The 14,316-nt window shown below is 42.7% G+C and overlaps 1 protein-coding gene across 2 annotated transcripts; it reads right to left on the bottom strand.

Annotated features, from left to right (window-relative positions):
- Nucleotides 1-253: 253 nt before the first annotated feature.
- Nucleotides 254-7,997, bottom strand: LOC100823662 (zinc finger protein CONSTANS-LIKE 9). 2 transcript variants are annotated; one of them, XM_010229450.3, is made up of 5 exons: nt 7,702-7,997; nt 5,023-5,713; nt 2,577-2,777; nt 1,676-1,959; nt 254-1,098 (listed from the first exon to the last, which is right to left on the bottom strand). In XM_010229450.3, exons 2-5 carry the CDS (start codon nt 5,611-5,613, stop codon nt 972-974), a joined length of 1,203 nt encoding a protein of 400 aa, XP_010227752.1. In that variant the 5' UTR covers nt 5,614-5,713; nt 7,702-7,997; the 3' UTR covers nt 254-971. The 2 variants fall into 2 exon arrangements, with proteins under 2 accessions (XP_010227752.1, XP_003563937.1); XM_003563889.4 differs by having other exon boundaries at nt 1,676-1,962; nt 7,702-7,996.
- Nucleotides 7,998-14,316: the final 6,319 nt, after the last annotated feature.

Raw genomic sequence — 14,316 nt, 5'->3', positions numbered from 1 at the left:
ATTCCATAAATGCTTACTATTGCAATTTTTCTGATGCAAATACATTTATCTCTCTTGCATTTGCTTGATGCAATACGAAGTTGAGTACAAATCATATGGTGCTGGACTTGCCCTGGTAGATGTCGATTCTGTGGAGATAAAATTTATTTGACTGAAATGTGGCCCCGACATGCCACCCATGCCTAATATAATTCGACTACCACACATCTCTGTCATACATACAAGTCAAATACTGCATGACAATGAAACACAGTTCAGAGAAACTGCAGGTCTACAGGACCAATAATTTCCATTGAATGTCAAGGGACCAAACAGATCACCAAAAGGACATCCGAGCATATGCTCGAGTACAAATAGCAGCGTTGAGTCAGTCTGAAGGTTTTCTTATTTGGGCAGAGTGAGCACACAAAATTGGTAGCCGGTTACAGGGGCTCCATCACCACCAACTTGAAGAATTAAGTTTACAACCACCAGCTTATTTCTGACCTGGTATTTACACATGCATAACTGCACGACAGAACTCCGGAATACAGCAAAATTGATGTACGATATAACACAGCAGGATACTTCACAACTACAAGCCATCTTTCGCCTAAGAGTCCAATCTGGAAGCATACCGCCGAAAACACCATAGCAAGGGTAGGTGGATGCCACGTAGTCAGTAGACAGGAGAGGAAAAACACAGGAGTCCATTGGTTGTGTGGACTAATTCATAAAAGGTGGAGAAATGACTCGAAGCACTGCTCCAAAGGCACAGAAGATGCCTATTCCATCCGCTGTACAGAAGAAACAGGATAGAACGGCATCCAAGAACTTGGGAAACATTCACCTCTTTTTGCCTCACTGATTGCACTCCGTTCTTTTTCTTTCTCAAGGTGGGTATGCCATGATTGCTTGGAGTGCCTGTGATTTTGTCCCAGACGCACTGGGTTGAATTTGCTAATCTAACACTGCATAGTAGTTTTCTGCACTCAGTAGCTCCTTGTGTCAAGTGGGTCATAGTCATATGCTTCACCGGCTTTAACAAACCGTCCCTTGACTCTCTTTCTCACATCTGCCCTAGCCTTTCGAGATTCATACCTGATCTTGTGGTCAAATCTGTCAAAAGAGCCAATGTATGAAATACAATCAGTATCAGCTAGCTAACAAAAAGGTAACTACGAGATAGATGCTTGAAGTCAGCAAACATGAGCGTACATTGGGCAGCTTGTCAGAAAATATAACGTGTTAGTTATTATTGGGCTGTACATCATTATGATAGGTTTTAGCACAAAGCTTCAAAACTATCTAAAGGCATGTTTCACATTCGAGGGGAGTCTGGACCCTGGTTTTTTTAAGCAAAATAAAAACTGGTTTATTTTCAGTAACTCAAAATTATGGGTACCATGAAAACAAACCCTGCGCTCGAGTTCTTTAAAACAATCCAATTTTTGTAATCGTAAGTTTCTACTGAATAACAGGTTAAAATTTGTACTGCTAAATTAACAGAAAACACATGATCCAAATTCTCACTTATGATGCTTTTAAAGATACAAACACATGATTGTGCTACAAAACTATAAATTAAAATTTCTTGTTCAGTTCTTGTATGCTTGCAGGTCATTACATGTTACAGGTAATTAGGTGGACATGTGGTGCATGAAAAAAAAGCAAGATTAGTAAGAAAGGCACTTACTTTCTTCTCTTCTTCTTCTCCTTGTATCGTGTGATAGCGCTGTCTCTAATTCCGGCAAATGAGCCGTCAGGGCCAGGAGGAAGCCAAGGAGGCTCGCCCATAAGGAGCAATGATGATACCCCACAATCTTGGTAATCTCCAGCATTGCTCTCAGCAGTAAAACCAGAAAATGAAAGAGCTTGCCTTACAGGAATACAAAGACTGGAATCATCTTTTACTCCTGGATTTGACATCCCAGAATCAGCAGATACTGCATTGCTAGCCGCTGGCTGCATCGGCTTTGGCTGCTGAAAAAGCATGAAACATGACTCCTAAATAACCATACAGTGAAATACAAATGCTGAAATTATAAACAACTTAAACCAAAAGTATGATACACATGAATTACAGGTTAACAAACCACCTTTAAATCATAACTAGTTACAACTGACAATCGTAGATGTGATTACATATTAAACACAAAATCCTCTTGCACTAGTTATGAGGCCTTAAAAATGACAACATTAAGTAGGTAAAGTGGTTTGTTCAATTATACAGGCGTGACACTCAAACTGAAAGAGCAAGAGAAAGTGCTCCTGCTTGTATATTTACTTCCAAAAGCATGTGTGCTCACACCAGTCTATAAATCATACTTCAAAAACAAATCATTAATGGAACATAAAAGAAAACATTGGGCCATATATTTCTGCCATGTGCATGGTTACTATAGCACCCCCAGAATGGTTTGTTTCTTTGTTAGGAATCAGATTGATAACGTCAGCTCAGAATGTCTATCTTCGGTTGCTTTGTTTCTTTAAGTTGAGACTTTCTTTAGTGTCAAGGCAAGTCATCCCTATATATGGATGGCATTTTATCTCGTTTAATCAACTAAAGAAAGAGATGTCAAGAATAAGGCACAAACCTCATCAGAACTCCCAGCAAGCACTTCCTTCATTTCAAAGTAACTGTCAATCCCAGCATCATCAAAGAGTTCCTCTGTTTGAATGTGAGAGTTACCAAAAAGTTCTTCATAATTTTCGTAACTCAGGTCAATATCATCCATAGAGAAATCTTCATATATTGTATCCTTGCTGAACATATGTTTGTCGGGCGTATAGGGCACCTGCAGAAGGAGCACATATTAATGACAGAACTAATATTGAAAAAGCACGGTGCAGTCGAAAACTTAAGAAAAGAGCCTAGAAATTTTCAATATGCGACACAGAGAAAGAAATATGAGAGAACATCGAATAATATATGAGAGAAGGTCACATTTACTATTTTGTCTGTTCAAATTTGTGATGTTTTCCATTAGAAATAAGTCCATTTTACCCCCCTCAACTAATCGAGAAATCCAAAAAACACCCTAAACTATGAAACCGGGTATTTAACACCCCGAACTATCAAAACCAGGCACCCAACCCCCCTGTGCCTGTTTCCTGCTGGTCTGGGCGGTTTTGACCATGTTGACCGCCATGCTGGCATGCCAGGCTGGCAAGTGGCTGTCCCGAGCCCATCTGCCCAGACTTCTCTCTCCCGTCTCTGTCTTCTCTCTCTCTCTCTTCTGTTCTTTAGCTCCTGCGACCAGAGTTAGCCGTTATTCGATTCGGTTTTCCTTCTCTTTTCCTCCGCTGGTTTCCCTTCTGATTTTTAGCCTTAATCATCTTCTCAAATCTGTTTGCAATTCTAGTTGCAGTCTAGGTCATCTTCCATTGCTCTGTAAGAACAGAAGCAAATGCAGCAAGCTAAGCATCGAGCAGAGGAGCAGAAGGAGAGGGAAAAAGAAGAAGAAAAAAGCAGATGAACTCACTGAGCAGCAGGCACCGGCGTCGGGGAGGAAGAAGAGGGGCGGGCGCAGGTTCCAGCAGTCGATTAGCAGCCGCCCCAACGCCCAGTGTCCGCCTCCACAAGGCCTGCGTCGTCCAGCCCCCGCCGATGCCAGAGCTAGGGTTCCTGATTTGGAATTTGAGAAGAGAGATAGAGGTCTAGGCGCGGGGTTAGGAGGGCTCGGGACAGACACTTGTTGCCAGCGTGGCGGTCAACATGGTCAAAACCGCCCAGACCAGCAGGAAACAGGCACAGGGGGGTCGGGTGCCCGGTTTTGATAGTTCGGGGGGGTTAAATACCCGGTTTCATAGTTTAGGGTGTTTCTTGGACTTATCAATTAGTTGAGGGGGGTAAAATGAACTTATTTCTTTCCATTAACTGTTGCTGCCAAAGGCAGAAAAAGGGATAGCAAGATTTCCCAGAATGTTTTTATGGTACGCCAACTTTCATGTGGACCATTCATTGACCACGATTAAATGGCCACATTTCACAGGTTACTATGTATTACCTTATTAATTTGGCAATCATGTCATTCCAATTAAGCATGGTATTAACTTGTTATCACCTGGCTGTTAATGTTCATTTTATATTAACCCCTGATCAAAGTGCATCCATGTATCAGTCCATGTTAGACAAAAAAAATATTCTTCGAAAAGGAAGGCAAAGCCTCCTGGCCTCTGCATCCTCGGATGCACACAACCATTATTTTATTAAGAAGATGCCATGCATCAATGCAAACAAATCAGCTTACCAAAAAGAGAAATAAAAACCCAAGGCCATCATCTTTGACTAGCCAAGCGACAACCATAATCTCCCATCACCTACCACAGCCTATCGTCAGGGACATTCACCGCTAGAACATGGAACCCAACAACAAGTATGGTACTCCAAGACAACGCCTTCAAGAAGGGATTGCTGCTCGTACCTCGTACGTCGATGTTAGACAATATGGATATGCAATTATGCATTACACAGTTTCAGGAAAGTTTGCACCCCTATTTTGTCTTTTCGTGGAGCCATACAATCCATTGATAAGCTTGTTAACAAACATAGTTAAACATAAAATATACCTCATTATTTGTTAAGGAAATTCACACGACCTTTACACTAAAATAACCCAACCTTAATTTGTTTCCAAAAAATGAATCATACCTTGCCATTCTACTGTTAGTGCCTTGCAGGCATGGCAAGTGAACCTTGTCAAGCAATAAGTAGCAAGCTGGGTTCTTTTTTTTTTTTCAAATGAGTTCTGGCTTACCTGTGACATTGCAGCATTCATTTGTAACGCCACGGCAGTGGTTATTTTGGGAAACAAATTGGGAGTTTTTTTATAAAAAAGGTTGCAATATCAAAGCAGAAAATAGGTCTCAAACAAAAAAATAAAATCATGGCATATTGTGCAAGCAAATGATAATTGTCAACTGTAGGAAGGAACGCTATTGGTTACATAAAACCCAAGGTATATGGGGAATAGAATATGCAACAGCGTAAGTGAATTACAAACTCTACATATAGAAGGATATGTGAAAATCTTATAGTACCTTAGCTGTTGTGGAATCCACAGATACGGCTGTCTGACCAGTAGCATGTGGAAGAAGGTTCACACCAGCTTCAGAAGATGACCCTATCACAGTCTTAAGCTTGTCATCGTTATTATGATCACTACTAAGTGTTGCACTAGCTATATCTAAGAAACTGTTGCCCCCTGGAGCGTTGTCTTCATTGCTGACAGCACTGTCACTGATGCTCATCATGCTTATTACTTGCTCGCAATTCGGCTCAGGAGCCACATTAGGAATATCTAAAATGAATGACCAGACCCTTGAAAGCTCTGCAGATGATGGACACCCAGAGTAGCAGTTTATATTCTGCCGTTTGTGTCCAGCATCGGGGGATCCAGCACTATGCCCATTCCAGTCACAATTCTGGCAAAGTGAGGTGTTCTCTTCTAGGCAGCGCACCATGGCAGGCTGTGAAGCACACCGGTCACAAAGAAGAGTCCTTGTATGGCGCCGAGAAAGAGCATTAGCTGAATGCACATTGCGGTCACATGACAAGCACAAAGATGCTGCATCTGATCGGCAGTAAACCATAGACCTATGCTCCCCACAGTAATCACAGAGAGCACCCATGATATTTTTCTATTGACAAGACTTCAACTTTAGAAAGCGTTTACGTGTGCAACAAACAGTTCTTCACGAGCGTTCAAGATTAGCCAGATTGACAATAAACCTGTGCAATATTTGACAAGCAATCATTAAAATTTTATGCTAGTAGAACTCATTAGGATAGAAATAGAAATAACATTACAAACCGGTAAAATATGAGGTGAAAAACACCCTTATGGTGCAAAATACATTCTACAAAAATAGCATATGTAGCAAAATTTCAAGCCCAAACTCAATTGCATTAGGAAGGAATTAAAAAAAATATATACAAATGAATGGGTACCAAACAGTAAAGAATCACTATTCACGCTGAATTGATTTATTTTTTAGAAACCAGCTGAAATAGATTTAAGGGAAATTTTTAGCAATGTCATCACCTCCAAAATTTAGTATGCATTTGTCATAGCATAGTTGTTTATTACTCCCTCCGATCCATAAAAAGTGTCGCCCATTTTGTACTAACTTAGTACAGATTTTGTATTAAGTGGACGACACTTTTTATGGATCGGAGGGAGTACTGTTTATGTGTCTACTGTTTGTAATAAACGACTTCATACTAGCAAATGCATAAAAATATTGGAGCTGATGGCATATATGTTAAAATCCCATTGACGTCTTGCATGAGTTAAGAACAATATAAAACCTATAAGAAAGGACTTGATAATACAAGAGTTCGAAACATGCAGCTACAATCATGCTCCACACCCCATCAACCTCAACACCTCATACATCAGCTAATAATAATATAATGGATAATATAGATCTACGACTTCCTAACTGGGGCATGTTGCCTGCCACCATCAACATTAAGAAGGTTTTAGGTTTTGATGGACTCATCTATCCGTAGACTCCGCCTCAATTTGCCGACCAAGGCTTAAAGAACTTGAAATCCCACTACAAAAGTACAAGCCACTGGTCTTGGGATCCTCTGCTCCAGGTACAAAATTTATAATCCCAATGGTCGGTTGCAAGTATATATTCCCCACTGGTCAATAGGTACCTAATATTGTTTTCATGTGAAAAAATCTGTTCTTTCTCAGCTTTTCCAAGCAACTAAAGACAACATGCAGTGCGCTGTGCGCTGTGCGCAACGTTATAAATTAGGAATGAAATAATATCAAACAGGAGTGACTAGATGAATGACATGGGCAAATAAAAGATGACATGGGAAAATTTACAAATACCAGTCAATAGTCATGGAGATATTTTCTGGACGTTGCAAAAGATGACTTGGGAAAGGAAAACAGAGCGGTAAAAAAAAAGATTGGTGTATATTCCTCCAAAAAAGCAAGATCGTTTTACATGAAAGATGTTCATTAAAGAGAAAAATAAAACAGATATTTTCACGAAGTGTGCACACATGAACTCATTACCCAGAAATATTTTTTTAAATGTGGACCGTTTTTATAGAAGTTTTAAAAATAATTTATATTTTACAAGTGAGAAGTATAAACACTGAAAAGTAGTCGTAGTCGGAGCGTTCTATTTTTTCCCCAATTTTATAAACAGATTGTGATAAAAAGCAATAATCCAAAATGTGACGTCAAATTAATGAAGGTGGTATTCCCTGAAAACTAATGAAGGAAATTTGCCCTCTTCTGATATTTTTAGTTGTCAATCTGGAAAAGAAAGAACAAATTCAGAAGATGATTTTTTGACGTGGGGGAATCAAAATTAAAGAAGAGGATAAAGCTACGGTAGAACAGTCATGACCTCCAGTGACATAATCGAAATTAAATCACCTAAAGTGAGGAGCTCAGCCAAATCAGACCTCAAAACACCACCGGAACCAAGAGGAAAAAAAACAGAATCACGAATCAAAGCAGGTCACACAATCAACAAAAGAAACAGCAAAAGACAAAAACCAAACCCATCAACAAAAATAACCCCAATTCCCCATCCAAAGACGAAGTAGTAGGACCCCAAATCTAAAAACAGTAGAAACCCAACCCATGATCCTCACGAGCAACCGAAACCAACAGATTCGCGCTATCGGGAGCCGAAAGCAGAAATAGTAGCTGAAAAGATGATAAGCTATGAGAAACCACGCACCTGAACCTGAAGCAAGCAACCTGAGTCAGATCCAGCCGGCGCCGAGCGGCGGCCGAGACCCCAGCACAGGCAGGGGGGCAGGGAGCAGCCAGAGATCACTCCAAAATCCCCCTAGGAAGGACAGGAGCCAGCAGCCCAAGGCCGAATAAAAAATTCTTTTTTTCTGAGAGAGAGAAAAGAGGAAGAGGCAGAGAGAAAAGATAGGCAGGCAGGCAGCAGCTAGAACAACAAGAGCTGGGGAGAGAGATAAGAGAGATGCAGCGGCAGCGGAGCACAGCGAAAGAAGGAAGAAGTGGTAGCGTAGAGGGAGCATATAGAGAAGAGATGAGATGAGGTGGGGGCTGGACGAGTGGGCCAGCGAAAAGGGTATCTCGCGCTTTTGCTCCATCAGGGAGGGCGGCGACGTGGCACGTATAAAGTTCCACTGCCCGCCACTTGACTTGTCCGCGGAGCACCGGGGTGTCACTGTCCGGTGGGCCCGGGGTTTGTACCGGCGTACAGTGACAACCTAAGAGCTGCCCGTTTTCGTGCTCCTTTGGGATGGCACCGATATTTTCTTTTTTGGCGATTAGCTTTCCCTCACTCCCACGGGCGGCTCTATTTTATCTTCTCTTTTGCGCTTTTCGGCACAAGTCAGTCTAGCACTGCACTGGTGGTACTAGGATGGGGTTTGGATATTCCGTCACCACTCGCCTGGCGGTGGCACCCAGATATTTTTCTAGATATTTCCTTTTGCTGTCCGTCGTCAATGCTCCTCGATATTTAGTCTGTCCTCTGCGTTGATCGATGATATGTCTATTCTAGTGCTACATGAATGTGGGGTTGATTGCGCCAAGATCTTATTACACTGCTTGTAGATGCACGTGAAGAATATTAATAAAGGAGAACGAGGTTGTTAGTGAAAGATCTTCTTTTCACAAATCGATTTTCAAGTTTGATATCACTTTTTTTTAGTGAGGCAACAAGAGGGTTGTAGCAAATTTGTCGATGATAGAATTAGGCCTGGTAATGGTATAGGATCCAAACCATTACCAACCCAAGCCACAGCACCAGACTTTATGGCACCAAACTAATCCAGTCCAAAAATCAAGCTTTGGGATCCAAACCAATCCAAACCACATCCCTTATCAAACCAAACCAAACCACGAAATGGTTTCAAACCAACTTCCAAACCCGTTTCAAACCCACAAGAGAACCAAAGATCAGCTGTGCTGCATACTTCGGCGACCTCAAAGGTGGAGGCAGTGAAGAGAACCTGCGCCATGAAGGAGACGACGGGGTGGAGTCCGACGTGCGCACAGCGGTCCTCGTCGATGCAGAAGCACGCCGACTTGGGGGGCTCGCGGACGCTGGACCAGGGCCTCGTGGCCGACCTCCACCTCCTCCTGGAGAAGCTCCTAGAGCCCACCAGGTCGCCGCCCTCCGCACCTGAGGCGGAACCGGCGGCGTGGCGCGCGAAGAAGTCGCAGATCCGTGAAGGACAGCCGTCGGAACATGGCCACCGCCGCACGCTATCTGCTACGGCTGCGGCGGCGCAAACCAGCTGGAGCGGCGGCAGCATCCGTACCTAGCGCTAGCTGACTGGGAAAAGGGCTTCTCCCTCTACAAGCTCAGCCTAGACGACCTCCTCTTAGCCGAGCTCGATGCCGGAGATGACGAGCAGCGCCGGCTCCCAGATCCGATCCTCCGTATGGGCTTCCGCACTGTGGGCTCGAACCCGAATTTCCACGCCCTGGGCAGCGAATCGAGCGGCAGCGGCAGCGGCAGCGGAGACGGCGAAGCCCTGACCAAACCGAGGCGGTGGAGCTGTGCGTCGAGCAGTCCTTCCCGCGCGCGGCACATCCACTTCGGCGCCGTGGCCGATCCGTGAAGGACAGCTGCTTCTCTGGCCTTTACCCACGGGTTAAGCCCAGGTGGTATCCACGGGGTGAGCCCATAGGAAACCAAACCAAACCGATCCATTAGCAAGGTCAACCCATTTCCATCTAGCCACAGACGATCCAATTAAGGACCCAAACCATTAAAACCATTTAGATCCAATCCTAGAATAGAATTTTGTGGCTTCAATTTGTGTGTCATGTGAGTATGCGCGCGTGTGTCATTGATCCTTACAAAATAGGCAATACATAAAACACATGGAATAAGGTTACGTGTCCCTCGCTCTTTAGATATGCTTGTCTATCAATTTATTTTGATATTTAAAAAAAATCGACAAAACAAGAAACTTCGTTAAACAATATTTTTTTTTAAAAGGTTGTAGGCCCCTACAACCTAATTGTGAGCATCAATATTTGAACCCTGATGGGTGGAGTCATGTACCCACGACTCCACCACCACACCAAAAGGTGTTTCTCTTTTGTGACATAAAAATTGGTATCATGGTATTCATATTCAAAAGTACTTGTGTTTTGTAGTTATTTTATATCATAGAAGTCACATGTTGATGGAGTAAATCTTAGTCGAAGCCTTAGTAAAAAAATTAAGGGTGTGGCTATTTCTAACTCGCTCGATTTTTAAAAAATGAACCTTAAATATCAGTCGATTAAGATCTGATTGGATTAAGATCCGAGGGTCATCCTCATTGTCTCATCTCCCACTTACTATGATTGGATTAAGATCCGGTGGCTAACATGTCGATTGATCTTTAACTAAAAAACAGGCGACTTCTCAATACAAAACGAAAAAATAAATACACCTTGTAATTTAGAACGGAGGTAAGTATTTCTAGGTGCTTGTAAAAAGTATGATGAAAAGAGCAAACGACGAAAAGGTTTTTCAGTAGGAAATTCTAATTTAGTACGGAAGGTGATTACTTGTCGCAACTTTGTCTTGATACGCATTTCAGTGTGTAGATACATGCTTGTAAAAAGTTACGCAAATAATTTGGATCGGAGGGATTGTTTTTTTTCTTTTCAAGATGACATTTGGTACTCGTAGCAAAAAGCAGGCGCTTTGCCGGCAAGAAGCCCTCAAAACTTGCTTGCTAGTGCGCAGCTCAGCACTTGCGTAATACAGTAAAAGTTAAGCGTGAAAGCCTTTTACTTAAACCGGAATTGATTGCAGAACAAACCTTGAACTACAGAGACGAGATTTTTGTTGTGGGTGGTGGTGTTCTTGTTCCGATGGCCACGTAATGTAAAGCCAAAAACCTCGTCCCCACGACAAGGCTGGCCGGGCACTTGACAACGAAAATATCTTACAATTGCTACTACTACCTAATTCGATCATGTGGCCGGCCCGGTCACCTTTCCAATAATTCGCCCGGCCACATATTTATCACGACAGACAGCGACGGTAAAAAAAGCTCTCATGGCAAACGAGAGTAAACGAGAACAGGAGTGCAATTTCGCCACTGCCATATGCCCTCGTATCCATCCGAAGCGGAAACTGAGACATCGATACGGCCAAGTTATTAGCGCTAGCTAGCGGTGGACGGAGTAGATAAGGGATACTCTTTTCGTTTCTAAATACTTGTCGCTGTTTTAATGCAAGTTTGTACTAAAACAGCTGTACTAAAACAGCGACAAGTATTTAAGAACGGAAGAAATATATATTAGCCATCGTGTCTTCAGCTGTATGCAACCGAGTCTCTTTCCGAGAGCAAAAAAGCACCATCAACGACATGTTACTGGTTCTTCCTTTTAAGTAATGAATGGTGATGATGATGTGTTTGAGCAACTAAGTAAGCTCTCTGGTTAATTAATTATGTTATCTTAACGTTGTTCGCTAATGATTTCGAACGACTTTGCTCGGAGTAAAAAGTGCTTGTCAGGCGATTTTTTTCTGAAAAATAAAAAGACTGGACAAGTGATGCGCATAATTGACTAGATAGATCATTGACAAGAAAAATACTTTATAGAATCCAGCTTGAAAATGACTCAAAATCCAACCAATTATTATCAGCCCGAATATAAATTTCCAGGGTTTTTCTTATTTATTGACCACGGTGCCTTGTTTTTTTTTCGAGAGAAATGTTCACTTGCCATAATCTAGGAGAACACAGACATGCATGTGTGATGTCCCTGGATCTTGGAGAACCCCAGAGGTCAGGAAGCCCGGCTGGTGCGATGCAACGCGGCGCACGTGAAGCACAGCTTTCTGCTGTACGTTTGTGAGCTCGTGTGGGTCCAACCAGAAACATCGTGTTGCAATTTGTCCATTTGATGATGATGATGGGTCTCAGAGGGACAGGGATCCTCCGAAAGGTCAGGCTGCCGTATAGTTGTAGGCAAAATCGGCCGTTGGTGTTGTATCCAACGATTCACGTGCTAACACGGAGATCAAAACCGTTGATTCTCCCCGCCAAAGTTAAATCCCAAGGCATGTACTCCGTCAAACACTCTCCCCATCACTAACCACCCCGCTAGGCAGTATAGTTACTGATCATCAATTTTGTACTCCTAGATTTCCCTGCTGTCATTAAAAGATAGAATTCCCATTACTGACCTCAAGCGAAAAGCGCCACTATGTATCCCTATGTCTGTTCCCACCACTTCGTCGACTCTAAGGCCTCAGAATGCAGGCTGGCGCGAAACTGAATATAGACGCGAGCTTTATCCCAAGTTCGGGTGCAGCTGCCTGGGATGGGATCATTAGACAGTGTTATTACGTATCCGATCTACTGGTGACTATGGTTTCGTTTGATATTACGGTGGGTTATCATAAAAAAAAATTCACCTGCTTTTCATTATTTTCGTGTTTGGATAACCAAACTTTTCCCTACTTACGTGTGTACTTTTTCACGGCAGATTATAAAATAAGTTCAGCGCAGCACAGTTCAGCAATGTCAAACTGAGCCTAAATGGCAATATAATGTGGCGATACAATTCACGAATTACAGAGTAATGATTCGAATTGTCTCTACGTAGAAGAACTAGACTAAGCCGGCATTGCCATTCGTCGTGATCCTTTGGATGAACTTGCCGTAGGGAGTCTAACCCGGTGGCTGTGCCACCCCAAGTATTTGCACCCCTCTTCATAGTCACATGTTTGGTCTTCTCTTCCTTCTCTCTCTTAGTTAATTAGGTAAGACATAATTAAAAGAAATATATTTAATGAAGAAGTAGACTTGTGTGTGACTCTGAAAGGAGAACATATACTTGAGGACATATATTTGGAGTGGCATCGCGTGGTTTGGCGCAGGGAGTCAGCTTTTCTAAAGTAGTGGTTTCCTTCCCGGCGCCAGCTGCTGGACCCACTCCTCGTCCTGGCTTGCGTGCGCGAGATGTCCTTCCGGAACGCACGCCTCCTTTCATAGTGCTGACGCGCGGGTTCTCCTTGTCAGGGACGCTAATAGTGGTGGATGTGTTATTGCTTCGGGCTGGAAGTTAATTAAGAACTGCCCCCAAGTGCTGAAAGGGTGGAAGGAATTGCCTTCTTTGAAGGCATTAAGTTGGCCAGGAGATTCTATAGCTCGCCTTTGATTATTGAGAGCGACTGCCAAGGCCTTATATCGCTCCTCCTAGATGCCTCTGACACAAGAGCATCGCTGAGACCGATCATCCAAGAGATCCGGCACCTTATTCCGTTTGATCCAGGCATCAAGTTCACTTTCACTAGCCGTCGTAACAATGTGGTAGCGCATGAGCTAGCAAAATTTTGCATGAATGCTTTGTGTGGTGGTGTGTTGGGTGAAGCTGCATGCGTGGAGTCGTTTTGTCTAGCTTGATTGTAAGAACTGTGTTGTAAGCGACCGTTATTGATGATGGGTATCATCAGTAACACGAAGTTAATAACGGCGGCCACGACCGTTACTGATGCTGTGTTTCCACCGTTACTGATAAACCTTTCTGTAGTAGTGATCAATTATTTAAAATAAAAATAAAAAAATCAAGTGGTGATGCGTGCTTACCAATAAAGTAACTTTTGATACGAGCTTAACACGTCATGAAACATGTATACGTAATACTGTTAATGAACTCTCCTCGCAGAAAAAAAAAACTCTAGTGCATCATGCACGACTATACTATTTCGCCCGTGATGTATCCCGCTACACGGATCCAAACAATGCTCCGTTTTATCAATTAATAGATTTTTCTTACGAAATGGTAGACTTTTTTTAGAATTACAAAATGGCAATCTTTTTTTCTTAACTTAACATATCATACTTAATACAACGTGATTTTCGGGAGATTCAAAATCACACATGCCGACAGCCGACTGGTGCTACGGTCACTACTCTTCAGGTAGCACACAAAGCGACAACAAGGCCCATGGCCCGTTTGTTTTATGGCTTCGCTCGTTGCAGGCCCGTACAATGGCAGAGTGCATACTAGTTAACTAATACTAATTGCACTTAATTACCATCCTTTATTACATGAATACTGAATAGAAAGCCCATGACAACAAGTATCAGAAAAAAAGAGCTCACACGAACACACCAGTCGGCGCACCCAACAAGGACAAAACAAAATAGTCTGTCCCATATACCGATATACATATTGGTCTCTGATTCTTCTATCAACATATGAAAAGACTGATTGCACGGTTGAGTCATCCAAGATCAGTCGGTTCATCTCTCAGCCGGCGATTGCTTTGGATCGAAAAATAACGCTTCTGTCACCACCCTGACATGTTTAACGTGGTGACACATCAAGGTCATAATTTTTCTCTTTC

Source organism: Brachypodium distachyon, chromosome 1 (genome assembly GCF_000005505.3).
Source record: "Brachypodium distachyon strain Bd21 chromosome 1, Brachypodium_distachyon_v3.0, whole genome shotgun sequence".
NCBI classification, from domain to species: Eukaryota; Viridiplantae; Streptophyta; class Magnoliopsida; order Poales; family Poaceae; genus Brachypodium; species Brachypodium distachyon.
This window is presented reverse-complemented; position numbering and strand designations above follow the sequence as displayed.